This window comes from Sturnus vulgaris, chromosome 23 (genome assembly GCF_052056855.1).
Source record: "Sturnus vulgaris isolate bStuVul1 chromosome 23, bStuVul1.hap1, whole genome shotgun sequence".
Taxonomy (NCBI): Eukaryota; Metazoa; Chordata; class Aves; order Passeriformes; family Sturnidae; genus Sturnus; species Sturnus vulgaris.
The window spans coordinates 2338418-2364381 of record NC_142265.1 but is presented as its reverse complement, the minus strand read 5'-3'; the positions used below and the strand labels follow the sequence as shown (position 1 = coordinate 2364381).

Below are 25964 nucleotides of genomic sequence, written 5' to 3'. Positions count from 1 at the left end.
GAGTCCCAGAGCCCGTGTCTCCTTGTTTGTCCTTGTATTAATTAAGTTTATCTACAGCAGTGAATTGCAGCACACAGCACCTGGTAAGTGAAGAGCAAGTGCTGGGCTGTTCCAGCATACTGGGATAACTGGGCTTCCGGCTGGCAGCTCCTGACTCTGCAGCCTGGCAGGAAGGGAAGCTTGAGCAGTTCCTGTAGGACACTCAGCCCCTGGCCTCTCTGGGAATGGGGGTCCTGGTTTCTCTTGGATGACTGTACAAAGATCCATCTGCAGGTTTGGATTGGGGTCCTGCAGAGCCCAGAACGGTGAAGGCTGTCTAGAAACCATTAATAAAGATCAGAACTCGATGGCTTCAATAACTCCCTTTGGGCTTCTTGCAGGCTGAGATAGTGGCAGATTGTCAAAATTACTTAACGTCCTGGAACACCACCCATTTCAGTATGAATAGGTTTCTTGTGTACAACTCACATGATCCTGGTGTTTTCCTCGTGTCTCTATGGAGACTGGACACATTCTTCTGGCCTATTGGTTGGGAATCTTTTCTTTGCTGCTTTCAGGTAAATTGTCTTGTAGAAAAAAAAAAGCAGAGATAATCCTCTGAATAATGAATAAAGCATCAGTCACAGAACACCAAAACATCCTGGCTGTTTTATAGAAGGAGTTGCAAATATTTTGATTTTTCCTTTTTAAAACACTACCAGCTTGGCAGAGATTTAGCAAGACTTGTGCAAAAAATAATTTGCCTTAGGCAAAGCTGGATGAAGCATTCACATGTGGATCCTCATCCAAATGAGGCTGGAGCATGGCTTAAAGAGTGAAGCAGTGTTAAATTTGGGAAGCCTTCTCTGCCAAAATTGGGGGTGTTTTTTGAAAGATGTTCCAATTCCAAATGCGCTCATTCTCGTGAGATTAGATACTTCCCCTCACAATTGGCTCCAGTCCCTCTAGGAAAGTGAGTTAAATGAGATGATTGTTACCTTGGCCATATTAAAATAGTTGTCTCTGTTTACACTGGCATCCTGGAGAGAACAGCAATGTGGGTAGGAGGACGGTGATGGTTGGGTGCTTCCTTACCTTTAAGGGTGGGTTGTCACAGCACTAGGTGATTCACTGGAGAAAGGGGAAAAACACTGTCTATTGTCCCATGAATATTTGGGATGACTAGTAGGGGACCAAGTGCTTCTGTCTTGCCCAAACTGTACCCTCAGGTGGCATAGAATGCTCCTTTGCATTTCTGGTTGCTATTCCCGAACTCCTTAGCCCTAGTTTGTAAGTCCAGAATGCAGCCTCTTAGCTATAGCCTGGAAAAACAAATCCCACTTGCTGAAAGATGTGCTCTGTTCCTTGGCATAGCCTCTGGTGTTCGTGGTGTCTGTGCAACTCCCAGAAAATCAGAGCCACCCCATAAATATCTCTCTAAATGCCTTCAGTTCTGCCAGTGGGTCTGTCTCAGGATTCATAGTGACCTACTCCTGGTTTGGTTCCTTGGTGCCCTGGGTAGTGGCACAGCAATGCCCTGGGACCTCAGGAAAATACTCCAACTCTAGTGCCAGAGTCTGCTTGGGTTTTGGTAGTGACAGAGCCTAGGGAAGGAGAGGCTGCTCAGGTGTTGTGTGTCCTGCAAAGAGGTAACTGGAAAAAAATGAACACAAAGTCTCAAAGTGTGCTGTGGGGGAAAAAATGAGGTCACAGAGAAAAATTCTGGGATTTAGATTCTGGTCTGCCTGGAGAGGATATGATGGTGAGTGAGATCTGGCTTCTGTCCAGAGCATTAATAGAGGGAAACTTTGCCTCAGTTTCTCTGCATGTAGATCTGAGGCCACATTTAGGACTTCTTTTTAAGGGATTTTGCAACTATGCCATGAACTTTATGGCTTCTGTGTTCTGAGCCTGCTATCAGCACTGATAAAAATGGTTATTAGCTGTACTATTGCTTTAAATCAGAGCATCTTAACTAATTTGGGGACTGGCCAGTGGCTCCAGTCATATGATGAATACCCTTATACTCTATTTCTAGACGATTCAAAGTTGGCTCTAAGCAAGGGAGATTAGATTTAGGGCTCGAGGCAGAGCAGGAAATAAAACAAAGGTGTTCCAATTAATAGTTCAGCTTTCAATATAAAATTTTATTGAAGAAAGTAACTTAAGCTTTGGTTTATTTTGAGCATGTCAAGGACACCTTTGTAGCTGCTGTCCTAAGCCCAGGGCTGTCCATTAAGGGACAAAACTGGAGCCAGGAATGGTTTGGAACCACACAAATGCTGCAGCATCACAGTGGGGGGATAGGAAGTAGGAGGGGAATCAGCTGGACTCAGAGTGTGGTCTGGTGACACTCAAAGAAGTTGCAGGTAGATTTAAGGTGACAGGGGGGAATAATGTAATTGAGGATTTGAGATAGGCTCCGTGGCTTTGGGGACTGAAAAAAAAATCCAATGAAACTGCTGGACTTGGAGCAGTGATATTCCACGGTTACTTAGGCCAGGAGTGAAATTTGGTTGTAAAGATAAGCTGGGAGCAAAGAGCCCCCTCTGAAGGTGATGGGGTGTGTGAGCTTGTGCAGTTGATGCTCTGCAATTTCTGTTTCCTTGGTTGCTCAGAGGTATCATCTTATCATCTGCAAAAGGGCCAAGGTAAAGTTCAGGGTCAACAAACAGCTTCTTTTCCATCTTCTGCCTTTACAAGGCTTTCCAGGACATGGGGAGGAGACCCTGCTCAGAGGTGGCTTTCTCTCACCGAGCATTTCTGTCAGGGGAATGCACAGGACTGAGGGGCTCACTTACCCACCCATCAGGTGGGTTTTCCTCCTGTGTGCATGTGTGGGATGTTTTAGACTCTCCCTAGCTTTTAAAAAAATCTTCCTGGGCAATGCCGGTTTTTTCTGGCTTGGGGCAGATATTAGAAACTCTCTTTATGTGAGGCAGACGCTGAGATTTTTTACTCAAAGGGATTTTTATGCACTGAGACCTTTCACGCTGAGAGGACAAAGCCTCTGGATTCCCTGAAGCGAAGCACTGGTCCAAATTGTGCCTTCCTCTTTCTAGCCACAGATTTGATTTTTCTATACTGGATCAAGTATCAAGCCAAATATCATGCTGAAAAAAGTATGCACTTGAGATCAGAGTGTCCGTGTTTAGCAGGATTTTGTCTGTACAGATCCGTTTTCAAAGGTGGTTGCATTTCACTGGAAAAGGGACTTCTCTAGTGATTAAAAATGGTAATGTCAGCGAAAGGTATCTTTGCCATTCTGATATGGAAACAGGAATTCAGACTGAGAGCCAATGCACTTTCAGAGACTTTGGCACTTTAGTTCATCCTGCTCATTCTATCAAAATAGGTTTGCATTTTAAATTCTTGTGGAAACTGGTGAGCTGAAAACCCAACAGACAGAATTCTTCTCTTTAGGCAAACAATCCCATTGTGCTCAACAATGTACAAATACAGCAGCAAGTGATCACAACCCGCTGACTCTGCCCTAAGCAGAGCCACTTGGGTACTACCTAAATCACAAATTTAGTAATACAGCAGCCACTTAATTCCCCTTGCCTTAATCACTGTCTCTCATGGTAATGTTCGTGCTGAGACTAAACAAGTCATCTCGAAGGTGCTTAATCATTTTCCCAAGGTGCACCATGCCTGTGGGGTTCTGGCACTGCAGACAAAAGGCCTGGTAGCCAAAATTGACTCCAAATGAAAACTAGTTATCTCCAGAAAACCCTGTTGCCATATCTCTCCTGATTGAACACCACTGCCCTCCTGGACAATCTATTTCCAGCTCTCTGGTGCTGGGCTGACCTCCCTGCTTTTCCTTAGAAATGACTTATTACTGACTGACAGGTTGGCAGCAGTGCTATTTTCCTCCTCAATTCTGATTGAAAAAATGCTTTAGTCAGTGAAATGGAGGATTGTGCCCCTTAGATTAATTCCCTCTTGGAAAAGGGCAGAAATCCTGGTCCCTGCTCCTGGCTGCCATTTGTGGCACGCAGGTGCCAGCCTGGCACACAGAGACTGCGTCAAATCTCTGTCCTCCAAACCTTCCCGAATGTGCCTTTCACTTCCCAGCCTCCTGTCCAGTCACAGCTCTCAGCCACGAGAGAAACCTCAGGGAGCAGCACTTATCAGCAAGGCTGTCCTACATGGGAAGAGTGCTAGGGCTCCAACAGCTGCTTGGGGTTTGAGTCCCCTTGGCAGATGTTCGCTATTCCAGCCACTTCATTAATTTTGGAAACAAAACCCCTGATTATTCCTGACCAAAGCACCCCCTTTTTGACTGACAGCCAGTGTGTGTTTCCATACGACATAAACCACCCTATTGCTCTGGCCACTTAACTTTTAAATGCCAATTATAAAAATAAATAAAGTTTCTAGAGATGTGTCAGTGTGGGCTGATCCCACCTGCCAGTTCATCTGCTTGGGCGCAGGTGAGGGCATCACATTTCCAGAGTATGGGCAGAGGTGCCAGCCACACACCTCTGGACACTGAGCCCTTCGGATGTGGGACACAAACATTTAAAAACAGGCAGAGTCTCTCGTTCCGCTGTCACTGTGTGTGAGCTCAGCGAGCCCACGGTTTGCTTCCACCCTTGATTTCTGGGCTGGATCTAGTCAAGCTCCTGGAATACTCTTCAGGAAGCATTCCTCTGCTGTGTTGTGTCAGGTTTTGCAAAGGCAGGAAAAGCAGGATAAATTTGAAGTGGGGGTAGGGAGGCTGCAGCTCCGGGCCGGACCCCGAGGAGACACAGAGCAGTAATATCCATTTGCTGCTGCTTTGGGGCTTAAACAAGTGGCTTGCTCACTGCTGCTTCCGAAATATTCTTTGCAATAATTACGAGCAAGTACTAATTACTGAAGTTAATGTTGCTGGTAATTACTTTGTTTCCTAAAAAAAGAGGGGGAAAGTGTCTGAAAAAGACGAAGAAAATGTGCTCCCGAAATGGTTTATATCTGAATGAAGAGGTGAGTACTCATAAAACTACATTCATAACAAACTCAGTTCATCTGCTTAAATATCCGTAGTCTGTTTAGCAATTAAAGCAGCACTTTAAGTAATTTAAAAAGAGTTATAACGTTGTGGAGGAGAGAAGTTCTTGAACTCCTTAACTGTTCCCATTCCAGTTAAATTCCTCGTGGTAAGATCGCTTTAGTTTCTCAAAATAAAAAGAAATAAAACCATTTCCAACCAATTTATCTTAAATAAGAATGTCATTCCAGTGGTTTAAAATGAGGAAAACACTGTGCTTTACTTTTGTTTTAATATAATTTGTTGTGCTATGTCTTAAAAAAAATGTAATGAGGTTTTAAGAAAAAAAATCAGTGGATATATCGAAAGTCTGGTATATTCTTGCGTCTGCCTTCTAGTTTTGACAGTGTGTGGACAATGCAGGTGTCTTATTTTGATTTCGAGTTTCTGTAAATGAGCAACTGTATCACTGAATTTAAATCAAACTTTGAATTGAAAAAAGACGTAGTGCTTTTACAAAGGAGGTTAAAGATTGTTTAGAATGTTTTGAAGGCTTTTAAAAAATACAGTTAAAAAAAAAAAAGATGTTCAAATTGTTGATTAGAGTTTGAAATGGTTGTTACCTTTTGCAAAAACAGATTGAGTTTTCTGTTACTAAAATAAGAGCTCGCTGCAATTTGGATTGACAAAATGTAGCCAAAGAACCAAAAGATGGCTGATAACTTTTTGGAGATTACATTTAAATCCTTGTGTGAAACCTGCAAATTATATTTTGGGGGGGTGATAAATCTCCATAATGAGCCTCTCTGCCCATTTAAACTTAGTGAGCTGGCTATGGGTTCTGGAAAACCTGAAGCAACCACTTAATCCAGAGGATTCCTCCTGATACACCTTTCCCTGAGTAGAGTATCCTGGTGATTCCTGTCGGAGGCCACAGAGATGAGAAATAAAACTCAGCGCACAGCCTGTTAGGAAAACTTCCAGTGAGAGCAGAAGGGGCCGAAAGCTCAGCTTTGCAAAATCCCGCTGAACTAAGCAGGGGTCCGCCAGAAAATAATCTCAGACTTGGGGTCCAAGTAACGCTGTTCCGGAGAAAAATAACTTCTCCACAGTGCTCCTGCAAGGCATCTCTAAACAGGATTTTTTTCCCCCTCTGCCACTCTCCTGCACTTTGCGGTTCGGGAACAGGTTTGATGCCAGTCGGGGAAAGCTGTCGGGGCCGGGGATGCGGCACTCTCCTCCGGCAGCCCGCATTTTAACTTTTTTTAGATAATTACAGTCTAGAGAAGAGGAGGAGGGGGAGAAGAAAGGAGAGAAAAGGAGAAAAAAAAAATTAAAAAAATTTAAAAAGGGCTACACACACCCCAGTATCTTAAAATAGAGAGCAGGGAGGGGAGAGGAGCGGCGGATCCTCCCAGCCCGGCGCAGGGTAACAATGGGGCTGGCGAGGAGCAGCGGGCGCCCTGATTGACAGCCTCAGCCTCCTAAAAAGGCCGCGGAGCGATGGGAGAGATGCTTATCGCCGCCTTTATATAGCGGGGAGCCGGCGCGGAGCGGCCGAAGCGGCCACAGCGGCGGGGACAGCGCGGGCACAGCGCGGGCACAGCGGGGACACGCCCGGCCAGCCCCGAGCCCATGCGAGCCGGGCGCGGCTCTGGCCGCCCCGCAGGGGTCCCGCCATGCACGGCCTCCCCCAGCCTCAGCCCGGCCCGCAGCCCCCGCGGCCGCCCGCACCCGGCCGGCCCAAGGCAGGCAGGAGGCGCTACAAGACCTTCATGATCGACGAGATCCTCTCCAAGGAGACCTGCGACTACTTCGAGAAACTTTCGCTGTACTCCGTGTGCCCGTCGCTCCTGGTCCGGCCCAAGCCGCTGCACTCCTGCGCCGGTAAGCGACACCCCCAGCGGTGCCCGAGGATGCGGCGGGCGCGGGCTCGGGGCTTTCGGGCGAGCGGCTGCTGCATCCACCGCTGCATCCTCCCCGAACCTTGCCTGAACGAAGCCAGCTTTCACTTTCCATCCCCCCCCAAACCCTTCCTGAACGAAGCCAGCTTTCACTCTTCATCCCCCCCAAACCCTCCCTGAACGAAGCCAGCTTTCACTCTCCATCCCCGCTCCTTGGGTTTGCCAGCGCAGGCATTGTTGTTAGTCACTATCAGTAACTAGCAGCTATCAGTTAGTTACTATCAGGTTTTAGTTACTATCAGTGTGTAGTGGTGGGGTTCAGTCTAATCGATGTCAGGGTGTGCACTGGAGCCAATATATAACCAGTGCTAATGATAATGAGTTAAGGAGCTCTACAGGAGCCCAGTTCCCCTAGAAATCGTCCTTCGTCTCATGCTCATTGAAATTCCCGGTGTTTTTTTCATTATGTCAGTGTGAGTACAAAGAAATTAACAGAAATATTGAGACGAGGAGTAAAAAATCTATAGAGGCACAGTTTTTATACCCTAAATTCTCTTATTCTTTGAAGGAAAGGTTATTTGAAGTAGGTTATTTCTAATAGCAAAGATGGGAAAATACTTGAAAAGGTTTTGCAGACACCACAAATAAATACGCACAAGCGGCTCTGCCCCACACAGGCAACATGATGAGCAATCGGGTCTTGACCATGGGCATTATGAAATTTCACAAGCAGACTGGTCTAATGTAGGCGTTTAAAAAATCCACATTAAAAGTAAAAATAGTATTCTTAGAATGCATTCCAGATTTTTTAAAATATTTTTTTAAAATCCCTCTTTCTGGTGAAGCAGGCGTTTTTCCAGATTTCTGTTCTTCCCATAAGGCCATACTTCCAATGGTGACACATAATGTGTCAAGAGAAACGCGATGATGAATCTGCAACTTAAAAATGTATTCTTCAAAAAATCTTATATATTGAAAAATATTTGTGAAGGACTAATTACCAATAAAAATAACGCCTATTTCAAGGTCATAGAATTCTGTTTTTCCTCTTTCTCTTTGCTGGAAAATGTTTATTTTGCCCTTGTATTAGGTTGTGTTTAAAACCTCAAGGCCTGTACTTTGGCTTAGGTTTGCTGGTTTAGTTTGTGATTTTTTTTTATTGCTGAATATACATAAGAAGGATCTTTTCAGCTTTTAGCAGAGCTGTGCTGATAGAAAACTTGCTGTTAGGGTATCCTAAGAGTCTGACAAGCAAAGTAAATCCAAGCATAAATCTTCCTTCAACCTCCATATTTATTTTGTAAATACTAGTTATTAAAGATCCAGGAGGGATTAGGAGGCTAGATCAGAATTAAGACCCATGCTGGCCAGCTTTTGGGAAGAAGTTGCATGAACAATGTGATCCTCCATCAACATTTATTTCTTCCAACCGATTTGTGCGTGACGTCCCTTGCCTTCCCTAACTAATCGCTGACATATTTTATAGAAGAAGTAGTTATTAATCAAGATATTGCTGACAAGGGAATTTTTGAGAGCTGATCCCTCACTACTGTGCAGTGAAATTCAGAGCTTGGCCAAAACGTCCCGAAGGGCTTCAGTGTGTGGCAGTGACGCACAGAGTGCCCGACTCTGCCTGCAGACCTCAACCCACCCGGACAAGGACAGAGACTTTTCTCTCTTTCTGTACGGAAAGAGGAGGAATTAGAAAAGAAAATCCCTCTAGCACCCAAAAGGAATATTAGCCTGGATATTATCAGTGTCCAGAAGCATGTACAACTACCGTGGCATAAAAAAATATGGTCTGAATGTCACCTAAAATATCCTCGGGATTTTGGACGGGTGAGGTGCTTCTTAGCAACGGGTTTGACTCTCACCACCCCCCATGGAAAAAAAGAGAGAAATTTTAAAAATACATAGTTCTGAGTCAAGTATAGCAAGCATTGTCTTTGCAAGAATTATGTATATTCAGTAAATAAACATTAATATCCTCATATAATTCAGCAGTGGATTGAGAGTGATGCTAGTGAGTCTCTTGTGGTTACTCTTCAATTAAAACCTTATTTCTCTTTGTGCCTGGGATCTTTAATGAGTTTGTCCTCAAGGTTGTGTTTCTAGCCCAAGCTCTGGCCTGTCCCTATGTCAGGCTGGGTTGTGAATATCTGCTTCTAATGGACTAAGCTGTATGGAATTGCAGCACTTGTGAAGTACAGAAAGAGATTTGCTTGTGGAATTTAAATCATAGCGGAAACTGCTACCAGAGTCCACACTTCCAAACTGTCAGATTCTAAGGCGTATAGGCACAATTCAAGTTTTATGTGTATTAGGCAGTTGGAATGTTTTTTTAATAAAAGGAAACTATGGGCTAAGAAATGGACAATACCGCAAAAGATATTTAAATGTGAAAGAATTTGAAAAATACCCACTATAAATCTGTAACTAAACTAAACTAAAATAAATAACAAACCCACAAAGACACACACACAGAGTGAAAATAAAATAAAATCCCCTCCCAAACTACTAGGGGGCTAAAGGCTGCAGAAATACAGCACTAAATACTGTACGGCATTTAACTTACTGCCTGAGTTTCCTTTGCCTCCAGAGTTAATCAGGAAGGAGTGAGCACTTAGTCTCTTCATGATCTAAGAAAATGAGTCTTAACCTAACCCACAGAGATTTGTTACTGTACTGTCATAACTGGGACTTGGGAGCGTTTGATGAGTAACAAATTACTCCAGCTGAACATTTCCTCCGTGGCTTTTTCTCAAGGCAGGAGTCAGGGTTTGTAGACGTTTTCATGGGCTAGAGTTAATATTTCTTTCATCTTGCGTGAAGTGAGAGAAGGCTGCTATGCCTTTATAATTTTTTTGGAGCTGAAAGACATAAGATGTTGTACGTGTGCAGTGTGTGTGTGTTCAACAACACCCCTGGTTAAGTGAAGAGGGATCAGAAAACCTTGCTAGCCCAGCAGAAAAGAGTTCTTCTTCTGGCTGTCATGAATTGCTGAATACTTAACGGAGTGCATCTGAATTTGAGCAAAACAGATTTGTCAAGTAAAGGCAGAACGAGGTGGAAGAAGCATTTGGGACTTTTCTGGCACATCTTGAGATTGACATTTTAGTTGTGAGGTCTAATGCAAAGCTCACCGATGTCACTGGGGAGATTCCCATTGAAGAGAGCTTGGAATAAGCCCTAACCCAGTTTTGGTGGTTTTTTATTAGTTTAAAAATTGGTATATGAACATGTGTTGTGGTGTTCATTGAGCCAAAAAAACAAGGCTGAACCAATACCAAATCTGTAACAAAATGCTAGTTCTGGGTTCAGAGCCATTATTATTAAAAGTTTAAAGACTAGAAATATTTTCAGATGGTCATTAATGCCACTTTGATTTATGAATTTTTGGGCTGTGATGGCTGTGTGAAAATTCTATTTATCTTGTTTCATGATACTTATGTTTTTATTGGCTTTCCATATTATATCACCATTAATTAATTTTGTATAAGTAATGATACACTGTTCATATGCTTGGTTTGTTACAGTGATTGCTGACGGTTGCTTTTTGACTGAGCAGAGTCCTATAGGAATCACATTTCAAATTGCCTTGATTTAGTTTTTCAATTAAAAATATTTGTAGGCAAGCCCACTTCAATTCTAGTTAGTTTCCCCTATTTTTTATTGTCTTGGTTTAGTGATAGATTTAAAATCCATTTGATTTATTGGTAGTTTTGGTCATGATAAAAAATCAAAGGACGCTGTTACAAGGTCAAATTAGAAAAGCTCCGTATTTATCAAAGGAGCTAAAATAGTTTGAAAATGAAAACTAGGCTAGGGTGTGGAGGGGAGTTGTGTGTGATCCCTGCTCTTAGTGGAATTTGTGACATTGTGTGTTAGTAATATTGCTCTTGGATGGCCTTTTTAAACTCTCCACATGAACTGAGATGTCTGGATTAAAAAGAATTGTGTTGCCTTCAACCGCAGAGTTCAGTTATTTCAGCAAAGTTGGTAATACAAATTTTTAATTGTCTGTGCTGTGTATTCATTTGTACCAGGCCCTATTCCAGAGCTCATAAAAAATCCCTCAAATTTGAATGTATCTTAGTGGTTTATAATTTAAATCCTAATGAGCAGCAGAGTAATTGATGTCTATGCCAAGGTTTTTTACTAGTCTATATCTCAGGTAGGGCTGTGCTGATTTCTCTTTAATTTCTATACCAGAACGACACCTTGCAAAGCAAAAATATACCTTGCTTATTTTCTGAGAGAATTGTCTGCTAAAATATAAAAAAATTTACCCATGTTTTAGGTGAGTTGTGCTAAAGAGGATTCTACTGCTCTATGTACATTTAAAAGCACCACAACTTTGGGAAGGGAATGCAATCTTAAGTTTCTCCACTTGTTTTTTTTCTTTGTTGAAAATTTACTACTCTGCTTGCTGGTCTGTGCAAAAAGTTTCCTTTAAAGAACATTAATAATTATTATTATTTGCTCTCTTGAAATTATTATTGAAATTTTTAGTTTGGTGATTGGATTTTTTAGTTTGTTTGGGTTTGTTAGGGGGATTTTATGAGTTCAAGACGTTCAGGATTTGTGTGGTTGGGATTTTAATGTAGTCAGGTGTCTAGTACAGAATTGTTCAAATCTTGAATTCTTCTTTTCCAGTTACATGTCTGTCTTCAGTTGTTTTATCTTAGGATGAAATTGGGAGCTGGTTATTCCAAAGGGGTCTTTTGAACTGTCATTTTCCTCATATAAATGATATTTTCTGGTTTTAACTTAGAGGTACCTGCTGGGGCCTTTGGGGAATCACTGCTTGGGAGATAAAGTATGAGGTTTGGTCGTTCTGGTCCTCACCCAGTCTCCTCAGCCTTTTTAGGAAACCATGGTGAGAAAGTAGATTTATTGTGACTTAAAATAGCTCAGTTTGTATGTGCTACCTCACAGCAAAATTCCTTCTGATTATCTTCCAAAAGGGCTTGATGTGGGCAAGGCTTGATTTTGCTGTGGGACCTTACTTAAAATTGGGGTGGATCCCATTTCTTTTGTTCAAATACTTGCTGAATCTTTTCCTTTAAATTGAACAGATTTTGTTATGGAATTCCTGGGGGAAGGCAGAACGCTTGGGAAAGGAAAAGGGAATCCATGTAGTGCGTGTGTTCCAGCACGGGGAAAAATGAGATGCCAGCCATTCATCATGTTTCAGTCTGGAACATGACAGCTGGATAAATCCCATTGAATAAAGCTGATGTGGAGTAGTGGGGGCACCTTCTGCCAGGCTCACTTGGACTTGAGTGTGTCCCACATTCCCCGAGGCTGGCATCTGCAGCTGGGCTTGGATTGTCAGCCCCTGGGACACTGCTGCAAATGCAGTGGCCTTGGAGAGAGTTTTGCTCCTGTGCTGTGTGAAGGGAGTGCTCAGTACATCTACATGTCTTAAACAACTCCTGACTTCATGAAAAACCTGTGTCCCAAAATGTTGAGGGAAGCAGGCCAAAATGAATCTGTGTTTAGACAATAGGTGCCAACCTAAATTGCAAAGCTGAAAATGTCTCCGTGTGGAAATTTGCATTGCTGCAAGGATGTTTGGGATTTTTACTGATTATTTGTGCAAACATATGAAGAAAAAAAAAAGATACTTTGGAAACTGCTTGTATTTATTTGGTTTAGCTTGCAAAGATCAGTAAAATTCCTTAGTTGAGTAGCAAAAAGTAAAGGCAAAATTAGAAAGGAATTCTATTAATCCTGAGAAATACAAAGTGCTTCCTCTGTAGATGTCTTTGATCCAGTATTAGTGGAGCTATGCAGTATTTTTAATAGATATAAGATAGCTCAGAGATGACATTTCTGCCTAGAAATGGCAGAATGTGAAATCGCAGTTACACTGAGCATTCCTCTGAAAACCCAGAAAAGTCAGGATTTCCTGTCAGGACTGTGTCCCTGCTCCTGTAGTGGGATTTATTCAGCTGCAACATTGGGGAAATCTGAGTTTTTTCAAACTGTCCATAACTCCCTGTCTATTTCAGCCCTACAAGGGAAAGCCTTTCTGTGGATGACGAGCACTTTAACAACTGAGGTAAATGAAACGAACCTATGGACTGAAAGTGGTTTCCTCTGTAATTGCTGTAGATTGTAGATTAACAACAGCTATTTTTAAAAAGCGTAGTGTTTTTCAGGGTGGCCATCTTGGGTTTTAAGTGTTTTGATATTTTTAGCAGAAAATCCAGTTCAGAAATGCCCAAAAGTGGTATATGTGGAATAATAATGGGTAGGTGATGATAAATAGGTACTTGGAGAAGTGCCTGTTAATTTTCTCTATCGGATTATATGCAGTACTAGATGTGGCATTTCAGAAGGAAACCCAGATTCTAATCTAGATTTGAAAGCAGATCTCAGGACTGAGCAGAGAAATCTGTCTCTGAAGAAATGTCAGAGTTAGATATTAAAATATCTGTAATAAAGACTGACTTCTGGTGTCTTATCTCAGTACTGTTAGTAGTGAATAAGAGGAATTAATGAATGGCAAACTACAGTGAACAAACCAGAAGATCACACCCCAGTGATTGCAATAAAACCTACTGTGGCAAGTAATCAGCATTGTGGTTGTGGTTGGGCATGAATAAGCGTTGTGGAGGAATGCTATAATAGGAGGCATTAATGAAACTGGGATTCCACTGGGAAAATTGACACCTATGCCTCATTTTCTAAAGCCTCACAGCTGGCACTGAAGCACAGTTGAAGTCTAACAGTAAGTTGGGTTTAAATGCAACACTTCCATTAAAAGTGTCCTCAATTTGTGCACTGCTCATGGAGGCTGTGCAGTGCAGACTGAGTGCCATTATTATTTTGAGAACTTTTATTTAACTTGCTTGTAGAATGCAGGAAAAGACCATTTCATCCTGTAGAATCAACGATCCCCAGCATTGCTGCCTTCAGGACAAGTTGGGCATGAACAAGGGCAAAAGTCCTTGCTGGGGAAGGTGAGGAAAAGTAATTGAGTGTTTAGAGCTGATGTATGGAGCTCCTATCACCCCACCAGGCTCGGGGAGCAGAGCAGGGCACTTACTAAGGAGACTTTGTATTTTTATTTCTGTTGTGTTGAGCAGTATATTCCTTTCCCATCAGCTCCCTGGATCACAGCTCTGGCAATGTATGGGTCGGGGCACTGATCCATCTTCAGCATGGATTTTCTGCTCATATGAGTATGGTGAGCAGGTTTGGGTGATGGAACAAAATCTGCCTTTCCAGCTCAAAGTCACCTCCGTGGCCTCGGTGCAGGCCTGGGGGAAGGCAGGGTTGCAGGTTTGCAGGTTTGCAGATTTGCAGGTTTGCAGGGTTGCAGGGTTGCAGGTTTGCAGATTTGCAGGTTTGCAGGGTTGAAGGGTTGAAGGGTTGCAGATTTTCAGGTTTGCAGATTTGCAGGTTTGCACACAATGGATGGCAGAGCAGGGATTGATCATCGTGTCAGGAACTGAGCTCTGGAGCACTGGCTCAGTAAAGTGAGTTGAGTTTTTTCTGAATCCACTGCTGGGCTGGAGAAAGGCTCTGCTCTGGTTGATTTAATTGCTTGATTCTGCTGATTTGTTTCTTCTGCTCAGCCCACGATAACTTGTCTGGTGTTAGAAGTGACTGTGGCGCTGTTTGGAGCCACTGGAAACCTGGGTTTGCATTTGTACAAAATCTCATCCAAGTGAAAATAGGAGAAGTGAGAAAAATTGGTGTTTTGGATTGTTGGTAGATTGAAGAAATAATCATTATGTGTCCTTTTCAGTTCAGAGCAAAGCAAAATGTTATAAATTTAGCTTGACAAGGGAGACGTTTAAAAATGTGTGTGTATGTGTACAATCAGATCAGAGAAAATAATCGGGAATAAAATACTGAAAATTTATCTTCTAAAGGCTGAAGCAAAACTTTATAGCACTTTCCTTTTTGAGACATTTGGCAAAGCAAATAGCTACTTTCAGTATTGCAAAATTTTATTTGTTTTTCTTTTTCAAGGAGAGAAAGTTACAACCAAATATTTTCAGTCATTTCCATGTAAAAATTGCTCCAGTTTGATTGTAGAGCCCAGAACATGCTGGATCACTTGCTCGGAAATAACAGTTCCTTGGAAAATTTTTGTCCTATTTTGTGATCTCAGTTGTATTTGTGTAAAGTCTGTAATAGAATAGGATCACAAGGACAAGCTAATGGGAGCTGAGAAATCTGATGTTATCCATTATTTCTTGGGTTCCCAGGACTGTGGGAGAATTTAGCTGAGAGATTTCTAGCCCAGAATTCCCAAAGCTACATTTTAATGACATCTTTAAAAATATAGAGATTTGGTGTTAGGACCTGGCTAAGACAGTAATACTTAATACTTTCCATTTTCCAGTCTTTTCCCTTTTCCACTCATGCACCTTTACATTTTGACCCATTCTTGGCCAGAACACAGCTCAGAACAATACCCATATACCATCTGCAGGTATTTCAGGTGTTTGGGAACAGCTGAGATATATTTAAGTAACTCAAGAGAAGGGTGAAGAAGTCTTTCAAAAAAACCCCCATCTTCCTGAACATGGACCCCTGCGCTCATATTCAAAATCTTTGGACTGCAAATAGCACATCCAGAATGCTTAAAACACACAACCTGAAAGAACCTTAGCAGACAAATCTGCTTTGTTTTCATTTCTCTCTCTTTTTTTTTTTTTTTTTTTTTTTTTGAATGGAAGGAAAAAAAATAGTTTTCCAGAACTTCCCGTACAACAAAATTATAATTCCCTTTGGAGATGTGATAACAAAAAACTTGCAAATATGCAAGCAACAACTTTTCAGTGACCTTAATGTGTTTGGATGTGTATGTTCAGGTCTTATCTTGTAAATTTTTTGACCTGCCAGTGGTTTCTATTCGTGTAATTCATTGTCTGACTCCAACAGGATAACTCATGCAGAGAAGGGGTTGAATTGGAAGTATTTATATTTGCCCTGTATTTTGGATAATCTTACTACTCATTTTTTGGATTTCCATCAGAATAAGAGAGTTTTCCACGTAATCACTAAGTCATCTTTAAACACTTGGCACCATTTGCCTTTGGATATTTCTTTTAATGATTATTTTGCAAGTCACAGAGCAGTTAATGGCTACTTTTCCTGCCAGTGAATTTTTTTTTTAAACTGGTATTTATTTCACCTTTCAGGAATTGAATCTCATCTGAATTAAATTTTAATAGACATCTTGAGAACTAATGTCGAAGCAATAAGTTCCTGTACCTTTGAGTGTGCAGGTGCCTATTGCCACGTCCAGTGTAGAGCTGCCTACATTGATCCATTAAAAAACAGAGCTCTGTTGTGTAAGCACAGAAGAGTTGAAGGTTTAATAAAAACATTTCCTTTTTTTTTTTAGAATACAGAGAAATGTGTGTGATATGTTTGTGGTTTCTTAAACAGGGTATTCTATGACAGATTAATCTGTCATCTTTGAAATAAAATTAGCAGTAGTGGTACTTTTTTCTGGAAAACGTCTCCTTGCATGTTGCACAAAGCATGATATGCCTTATGGAATGCCTAATGCTCTGCATGGTGTTTAATCCTGTGGCTCAAAGAGGAAAAATATGAAAAGGCCCCCTGAAATAGAAACCAGTAATGTAATCGTTGATAGAATAAAACAGTGACAAGTCTGAAGCACATGGGTTTTTTTGGCCAAAAAAAATTGTGCGTGTTTGTGAATGCATTTTCCTTCACCCTTCTGCCTGTTTCGTTCCAAGCCTCCTCTTGACAGCTTTTCTAACAGCTCATTTTGCTCCTGTGGTGACTAAGCTGTGGAGGAGCTGATATTTGGAGGTTTCTGTGGATAGTACCAGGAGGTTTGGGGCTCAGTTGAGTTATGCTCTTGGCTTTTCTTGAGCAGGTCTGGTTTAGGTGGCTGCATATGGTGAAATTCTCTACCAAGGGTCAGGAAGCCATGCCAGGAGTTAAAAGGCTTGGTTTCACCTTGTTGCAATAAATTACAGAGCAATCATAAATGATAGGAAGGAGTTTGATGAAGTGGGTGAGGAACAATTGATGGATTACTTTAGTTAAAATTACTTAGAGCCCAGGCCAACTCCCACTGAAGTCAATTAAATCGTAGCTGGATCAGGGCCAGAATGAGTCAAATCCAATTATGCCTTAACTATAAACATTTTAAAACGCATTACTGTAAGGTAGTTCAGCACTTAAATTACATTAAAATTAAAGCATTTATGAAATTCCAATGATTTGATTTGATTTGTGCAGCCCTATTAAAAGCCTTTTTCTTGTGGCTGTGACAGAGGCCTCTTTGGCATGCTTAATCCCCAGAGCACCTTTCTGTTGTGAAAAGATGTCACAGCCATTGATACTGAGGATGGATTTGTCCATCACAGACTTGCTGCTGAAGTGATTGCATCAGAAGAGGCAGCAAAGATGACTGAAAGGAGATTGTATAAATCCTGCTGCTGTTTCATCTAATTGTCAAGATTTAGAGAGCTTACTTTTGTAAGTATCAGCTCATAAATTAATGAAACTTTCACATGAGCTAATCCCAAAGCTGGAATGGTTGTGGGTATTCATCTGTTACTCAGCTGAACAAAGTACAGCACCCAAAATATTATTTAAAAAGAAATCATCTACATGATAAAATGGTGGATTTATAAATAAGTTCAAGTATGGCGATGTTTTCACAAAATTGGGCAGATAATCTTTTAAATCATTATTATCTTTTAAATTGTGATTCACAGATTTCCTTTAAGACAATTTATGTCTTTTTAATACATTCTGGATTGATTCTTTTCATTCTATCCTCAGAATTTTTCCTCCTGTCCATTTTCCAGCAGAGCCAGGGAGCAGCTCTGATTGCAGATGTAGGGTTTCCTGATGTGCCTTTGTCTGACTCTCTTGGGAGGTCAGAGCTCCCCATCCCAAGTGCCATCCCATCAAATCCTTGGGTTATGGCAGGCTGTGCAGACAGCCAGGAATGTCTGTTCACTGGGATCATCCCCATCTCTGGGTGAACTAAATTTATCTCTGCACAGACGATCTCCTAGTCCATGCCAAGCGCTGAAAGTACTTCTGCAGGTGTGGGATCAGTCTGGTTTGGTTTCTGTCTTTGTAGCAGTTGTGCTAAAATGAAAGATAGGGCCTCATCCTGGTTTTAAAGGTATGACATCATTCTGGCTCTGTGAGAGGTTCTTTGTGGAGGATGGAGGTGCTGGACCCGTGTGGAAATGGAAAAGATGGATTTGACTGCATGCCCAGCTGGCATGGGAGTGCTGGAGTGTTCTATTGCTGTGTACTTGGCTCCATGGACTGGGCTTTAGTTCTGGAAAACTCAGTTTGGCAAATCATTTCCTTTTCTTTTGTGCTGTCACAGCTTTTGTAATTGTTTTGGCCTGTTTTCCTTGTTTTCTATTAATAGCAGGATCAATTAATAGCTTCCACTGTCACATTCTATAGAGCTGGCAACTATGAAATAGAAATTTGGTCATTGGAGAAGGGGAAAAATTATACTCATCCAGCAGCTTTAATCAGGAAAAAGGGACAGAACTGTGATAAACATGAGTACAGGACTTCTGTGGCACGTGCTCAACCATGGATTCTTCCCTGTCACTGAGCAAAACTACTGCCATGAGAGCAATGAAACACTTTGATGGCAACTGGTGATTCTGTAGCTGTAATATGTTTGAAAAAGCTGATTTCTGTGATTCAGGCCTTATTTCTCCCTTTTCAATATTAGCACAATTAGTCATGATAGAGCTTGTAAAAACGCATTAGAATTAGTTGGCATCTTTTTAAAATCTGAGCATTGCTGTTCCTTCCTCACAGACACTGCTCAGCACAGCCTTGGCTCACCACTGAGCTCAGCTTTGGGGGTGCCTTTGAAAAAGCAAACCCATCAGTAAAGCTCTCACCTGCTGGTGGTTTTTATCTGAGCTTCCATCCAGAAGATAAAATTGGTGCTTTCCTGTAGTAAATTACAGGATAGAAAATTCTTTTGGCAGTGAAGGATACTGAGAAGCCTTTCATTCACAGTGTCTTGACAGTGACTTTGGTTGAAAAAACCCTTGCCTTTAGAAGAAATACCTCGAGAAAACTCCTGATAGTTCTTCTGTTTCTGGGAAGTAGAGCCAATGCTGAATTTCTGAGTACCTCGAGTGTGATTTTGCTCTGTGCAGGCTGGGAGTTAAATTTGATGATCCTTGTGAGTCTCTTTTAACTCAAGATATTTTTGATTTTAACTCCTTGCTGATGATTCGTTGGGATGTACCCCACTCTACTCTGAACCAGTGATGCCTATGAAGCATTCACTGAGTATTTCTTATATGTGGAGTAAATTATAATGGAATTGCTGCCACCACCCATTGCAGCAATGTTAATTAACTCGTAAAAGCTACCCAGAAGAAAGTTTAGTGTTCATTTCCAGTATCTGGTGTGTAGCTTTAGTGTAATTTAAAATGTGGTGGACTATTAATTTGTCTTCTCAAAATGTTTGTTTTCCCCAAAGCCAGTCACGGGTCATTTACCTCCAGTAATTGATACCAACATTGGAAATGCTTGTCCAGTTGATGACAAACTTAAGTGTTTGATAAATTATCAGCTCTGGTTAACCTGGGACCAGTTTACACCTCAAGAGAAAATTCAAATACACACCTCATCTAGTTTTTCTCCACAAGAATTTTCTTCATTCAAGTGTTTCACTTGTTACAACTATCAGTAAATAGTGAGGCTTGGGTTTTTTTTGTGTGCTGCATAAATGTCCAAACACTGCTTTTCTCAGTACCTCTTGATTTTCCTCCTGTCCTCACTTATTTTCTCCTTGAAGTCAATAGAAGCTTTGGGTGTGTAGAAAAAGAAAAGGAATTGCATCAGACTGCAAATAAGTGACCATTTTCTGCTGAGCATTCATTTATCTGGCAGCTTGGGACATGCTGTGTTGGGAGCAGGGATAACTCAGTGCAGCTGGGCTTTGCAGAGCCCAGGGAAGAGCTGAGAGATGTGCTTGGGCCATCCCTACTTGGCTTTGTCCTTGAATTCATATATCACATGGAACCAGCTGAATTCCTCATCCTTCCCAATTTTTAAAGAAAAATGGTGGTTCATTACACGTTAGCATCAAGTATTTTAAAATTCTTTGCTAAGAAATGCAAGGGAAGCCCAAAGTTGTAGAGTCAGTGTATGTTTAACTGCGTATGTGTTACTGTGCTCTTCATGAGTATTAATTAAGTACAAGTAAAATCCTATTGTTTTTTCCCAGCAGAGGGAATTCTGTATGAGGGCAGAGACTTCCCCACAAATCATTTTTAAGATAGGTGTTAAGACAAAATCGTGTTTATTACTTTGCAAGAGTTTCAACTCTTTCATCACCATTTTTTTGTCCATCCTTTGTCTCTTACTGGATTTTTACACTCAGTCCATGCCCTGTAGGGTTCTTCAATTTGCTCTTTTGCTATCTTACTTCCCTTATCTCCCCTTGAGTTCTTTGTTCCCTCAGCACAAACTGCACCTGAGAATGTTCGAGTTCAAGTTGAACTTTTGAACCCATGATGTCAGGTTGGTTTGGAATTAGGCAAAACCAGTTTGCCCATCCCTCACTGCAAAAGGGTTAATCCTCTAAACTATTGAGAGACAAGGGCAGAGAATTGTGAAAGGAGCCCCTGTTTTATAAGCATTTGTATTGCCAGTGCTTGAATGCCCATAATAAGCAGGTTGCGCTGTGATTAACGACTGTGTTTTACATGCTGACGATGGATGATGTGTCTCACTGGAGAAGCCATTTCTTTTTATTCAGGCTCCTCAGCCCAGCAGCACTGAAAATGAGACATTAACGTCCTGGTGGGCGTGTGTTTCATTCTTAGCAATTTAATGAAAGGTGACCCACAGAGAAGAGAAAATAATTTAAATTTGCCTTTTCCTTGCCTCCTTTTAATGTGTGAGAAGACAACTCATAAAACTATTTTATAATATGAGATTTTTCTTTTCCTTTCAAGATTCTTACTTTCTTCACTCCAAATTGGAAACAAGTAGGAATGTGTTGTCATTCTGAAACTCTATGTATGCGGAAGGGGCAAGCTATTCAAATGCCTTAAACTTTGTTTTCTTAATTTATTTTTAATAAAGGACTAAAATAATTTGAAATCTTTAGGTACTTGAGCCAATTTTTGTATCAGATTATAAGTTTCTGATTTTGCTACAGGTTCAATTGCACTTTTCCCTCCACTTTTTCATTTTGTATGTGTAAAGGATGTGGTGGTAGAGTGTTTGTGGTGGTTGGAATACACAGAAGATATACAGAGCTCACCTTTTTATTAACCAACAATATATTTATATGCATATGGACTCAACATTGTATCCATCTAATGTCAAGGCTTTAACTTCTGTAGGATGGCTTAAAGTAAGGAAGAAAAGCTTTTAAAAGCACTTTTTAATTAATTGGAGAAAATCTATTTCAAAGCAGTGAAATGGAATGCAGCATCCAAGCAAATCTTTCACAAGCTCCACAAAAACTGAAAGTCCTTGGATCATCAGGGATGGGAATAGGGACAGCTATGGGCATGGCATCAATACTTTCAACAGAAGGAAAAGATGAGTAGGATGTTTTAAAAAAAATAAAGTTTAAACAGTTTTTCATATGTGATTCACCAAATGTGAATTAAAGGCTCTTTTGGGTCTCAGAATTTAAAAGCTCCCTCAGAACTATCACACCAGTGGTGAGCAGAGCAACCCAATTCCTGTGATTGGTCAGCAGTGTTGGGTGTTTTTATCAGAGAGCAGTAAATGCCAATAATTGCCTAAAATATCTGGACAGCTTAGTAACATTCCAGGTGGGATACAGCCCCAGTTTCAGACCTTAATGAAAACTCTGTCAATGTAAAGATTTTGTCTGCTTGCATGTGGAAATGCCAAATCTAAGATGTGTTTTATCCCAGCAGTGCCAAATCAGTCTGGTAGTGGTGAGATTTGGAAGATATAGAAAATCTTCCCTGCAGAATTATTTAGATCAGCATCATGTTAAAATTGGCAGGGACGGCTGATCTTGGGCAGAAGGTCTTTGTTGGGTGAGGAGAACTTTTTTAAAATTGAGCTTAAAAAACTATTTTTGTTGTAAAAGCCACATACTGCATCTGTGCCTGTTATTGGAGGAGTTCCCATGGAAATATTGCTGCTTGCACAAGAACAGGACACATGCATTGCTTCAAATTAACATATATAATAGTGGCACATTAAGGAATTTCATAATCATGTGACACAAAAGAGAGTTCTCAACACAGTGCTCATGCAATGCATTAATGGGCAATGTCTGCAGTGAGTTGGGAGATAGCAGCACATCTGCCTTCCCTCGTGGCTGCTGCTGGGTCCTTTCCAGACCATATCACTGCTGTGGTTGGTGATATCACCCTCATTTTGCATGTAGGGAAAACAGAAGTCCAGTGGGATGCAGGGAGTTGGCTGAGATTGAACATTAAGGCATGGAAATACTGTGCCTGAGGTCCTCTTCCCCCAAAATCTACACCAAAGTGAACAGAACTTTGTTCTTTTGGTGCTTTTATGGGACAGAGTAAAGTCACTGGGAATATGACAATATTCCCATCAGCCTGGAGCTATTTCTTATGCTGGTGGGAATGATATACCCACCTACAATTGAAGGGAAGAATGGGCTGTGTTGTTTTTTGCCTATTTTATAACTGGCATTGGAATGAGATTATGAAGCCCCGACATCCCTGTGGAACACACAGCGCCACATTCCCAGTGACAGGAGCTGTGGGGAACTCGGAGGAGAATTCATGAGTGATGAAACCAGAGGGGGGTGTTAACCAAAGCTTTGACTTCAAATCTTAGATTGAGGGAGGGTTTTCCATCTGGATCCCTAGATTTCCCACCTTGATCCCTAAATGAGAGCATTTCCAGGGGCACATTTGTAGTTCTGGATTGGAGCTGTTTGCAACAGTTGTCCTTCTAAAACTTCTGCCCATAAGGGCATTAATTCACAATTAAGGTTGAATTTGAGCACTGTAGAAACCTAATTCCATCCATTATGATTAATTAGGGCCTTATCTCCACCCAAAGTCTAATCTAAATTTGTCTGAAGATGTGTAAACAGTGTTTCCTTGGCTGACTTCCTATCAGAACAGAAAAAATCACACAGATTAATGTTGGACATGAGTGAGGGCTTGCATTTGGAGATCACAGAATCATGGAATTCCAGAATGGTTTGGGTTGTAATCTCATCCAGTTTCAGCCATGGGCAGGGACAATTTACACTATCCCAGGTTGCTCCAAATCCCATCCAACCTGGCTCTGGACACTTCCAGGGAAGGGGCAGCCTCAGCTCCTCTGAGCTGGAGGAGGTCAGGACAGCTGGAGTTCTCCAGCTGGAATGTCTGGCTCATCCTTCTGTCAGGGGTGTGGTATGGACAGCCTGGTATCCGGGGAAACCTTGTCATCACTTTTCTGGCACATACCTGGTTTCATGCCTCCAAAGCACTTTGCATCTCTGAGGCTGACATTTTTCTCATGGAACTGTTTAATCTAGCGTGTCCATTTGGGGACTGCCCATCTGTTTTTCAGCTTATTTTTTGGGATTAGATGAATTTCTGTAAGAGTGAAATTCACTTTGTGTTTCAGCTGAAAAACCCCAATACTCCACTGAGCCTGGAATGAACCTGCTGGGTTTTGGCTCCCATCTGTCAGTTTGCTGGGAGACTGGGCTATAACTGGTGGGAGCATCCACCTCCCTGTGTCCATATGGGATGCACATGGCTGCAGGTAGAGGTGGAGATGGATGGATGGATGGATGGATGGATGGATGGATGGATGGATGATGAATGGATGACTGATGGTTCTTGCAACGTCTTCAGCTCATGACTGACTTTATGTAACAGAGTCCTTTAGTCAAGGAAGCTGCTTCAGGAATGAAGTTGCCAGGACTGATTTTTCTGTTGTAGAATGGTTGGCAGTGAAAAGATTCTGTAACCTGGAAATCCAGCTGTGTATTTTTCCCCCTCCAAAAAGTGAAAGCTTAGTTGTCCTCAATTCATTCTCTTTTGGTTAAGATTGGATCTATGAGGTGACATGGGTGTGCTGTTATTTGATGTGAAGAGGATAAAAATAGCCATGTCCTGTGCTTATGGAAGCTGTGACATAGCTTATTCAAACAAAAAGATCAGGTTTGGAGGAAATCCTCTTCCAGGGTGCTCTGGATTCTGTTAACAGGGTTTCAGCTTCCTGGAATAACACTGGGATGTCCATTATGCTCAGCTTTGTTCCCTGTGCGTGTCTCTCCTCCTTACCCAGCCACCAGAGCTGGGTTAAGACCACTGATCTAATTGGCAACCACAAAGGACAGGCAGGCTGTGAACAAAACCTGCTCGTGTATCATTTACATGCTTCTAAATTGCATTGTTTGTGCAGCTGTTCAGCCAAATTGTCCACAGAGTTTATTTTTGTCCATAGAGGAAATAGAGATGGGTTTTCTCTGTGTTAGGGCAGATGTAAAATCAAAGAATCATAAATGTCACTCAGAGAGACCAAACTCTCTGCTAAATGTGTCCTGATGGGGGCAAAATTATGAATAAAGCAACCCTTGAGATTATAAGCCACAGCTATAAGAGGCAGAGGCTTTGCCAAGATGTGACAGGTCCATTTCAGATTAACACTGGCACTTGCTGAAGTCCCCCTTTCATTTCAGCAGGGAGGAAAAGAGCGAGATGTCTGTGTATTTTAAACACTGATCCACTATTCTCCTGAGAAGGAAAAAGTGTTTTCCAAAAGATCCATCAGGCAAAATTTACACAGTCTGGTGTTGAGAAACAATAGCACTCTCTTTCTTCCCATGTGTCACTCAGTAGTGTGTTTTAGAGCCTTGGGGCAGGAAGAGGTAGTGATATTTATGGCCAGCTTTCTGCTGGAGCTCACACAAGGGTGGGCTTGAGAAACCTGAAGAGTGCTTTTGTGTGCATGGCTAGTCAGCTGGCCAAGGCTGCTGTTTGCTTATGGATGCTGTGATAATAATTAACAGAGCAGGAAGTGAGGGACTGATTGATTTATGCATCCATAGCATTGTGTGTTTGAACTTGGCTAGAAACTGTGAAACTGCCTGAGAAAAGGAAGAATCATTTGTCAGATCTGTGAGGATATAAGAATGGCCATAATGTGTTGGTCCAAGGTTCATATAGACTCAAGGCTTGGGCAGTGGCCAGGGAGAGATGCTCAGAGAGCAGAACAGAGCACAGGACAGGACTTACCCTTGTATCAAACTCCACCCTCTCAGCTAGGACGAGCTCCACCCAGCTGGACGCTTCTCTATCAAAGTCCAAATCTTGCTCCTTGACAGAGGAATTGATCTGGCCTCTCCCAGTGTCCCATGATGTCTGGTCATGTCTGTCTTTGGTAGACTGTTGCAACTTAAACTGAGACACCCTGAGAGTTCTGGCATCTTAGTGCTGTGCTCCCCCTCCATCCCCAATAGCCAAGACCAGAAACTTCCTGTAAATCCACCCCTTAGAGCTGTTCCATTCTCTCATCCTTTGGCTGCTCCACATGTGAAGTCTGGGTCTGGTGGGTGATGAGCTCTAGTGCTGAGCCTTCTCCTCAGTGATGGAGGGAGCTCTTGGCTGAAGTATTTAACATGATTTAGTATTTAGTAATTCAGTATTTAACTGAGTTAAAAAGAAAGAGTTTCTAGCTGCAGTTGGCTTAGTGGACTCAAAGTGTCCCTTGGTGCAGATCTGGGCAGGGAGCTGGAGGATTGTATCCCAGAACTTCCCTGCACTGCCTGAATGTTGTCTATGGAGATGTGCTGGTGTTTATTTCTCTGGGATTGATGTGGCCTGGGTTTAGAACTCCCTCTGAGTCCAAGCAGTAAGGGTCTGGAATGGAGGCTCCCTTCCAAACCTGCCTTCCCTTGGGAGCTGTTTAAAGCCACAATGGCCTTGGGCCCATGTATCCAATAAATATTAAGGCAGATCTGCTTGTGTTCAGAGCATCTCCTTTCCCACTGAGTAGGATTTAAAGGAATCACCAGCTAAAGATGAGGAATCCCAGATAGAGTCCCTTTTGTGTAGCCTGAGGCAATGAGCAGGACCTCTCTGACCCGTGCTCAGTTTGGCTGGAGGGGGCAG

General features: G+C 41.9%; 1 protein-coding gene across 1 annotated transcript in view; it reads left to right on the top strand.

The window, feature by feature from the left end:
• The first annotated feature begins 6127 nt into the window (after positions 1-6127).
• Positions 6128-25964, top strand: part of BARX2 (BARX homeobox 2) — a 33981-nt gene continuing 14144 nt past the window's right edge. Inside the window, exon 1 of the mRNA XM_014891113.2 lies at positions 6128-6844. Coding sequence (XP_014746599.1) covers positions 6637-6844 — 208 coding nt within the window. The 5' untranslated portion in view covers positions 6128-6636. The remainder of the gene's footprint in view (positions 6845-25964) is intronic.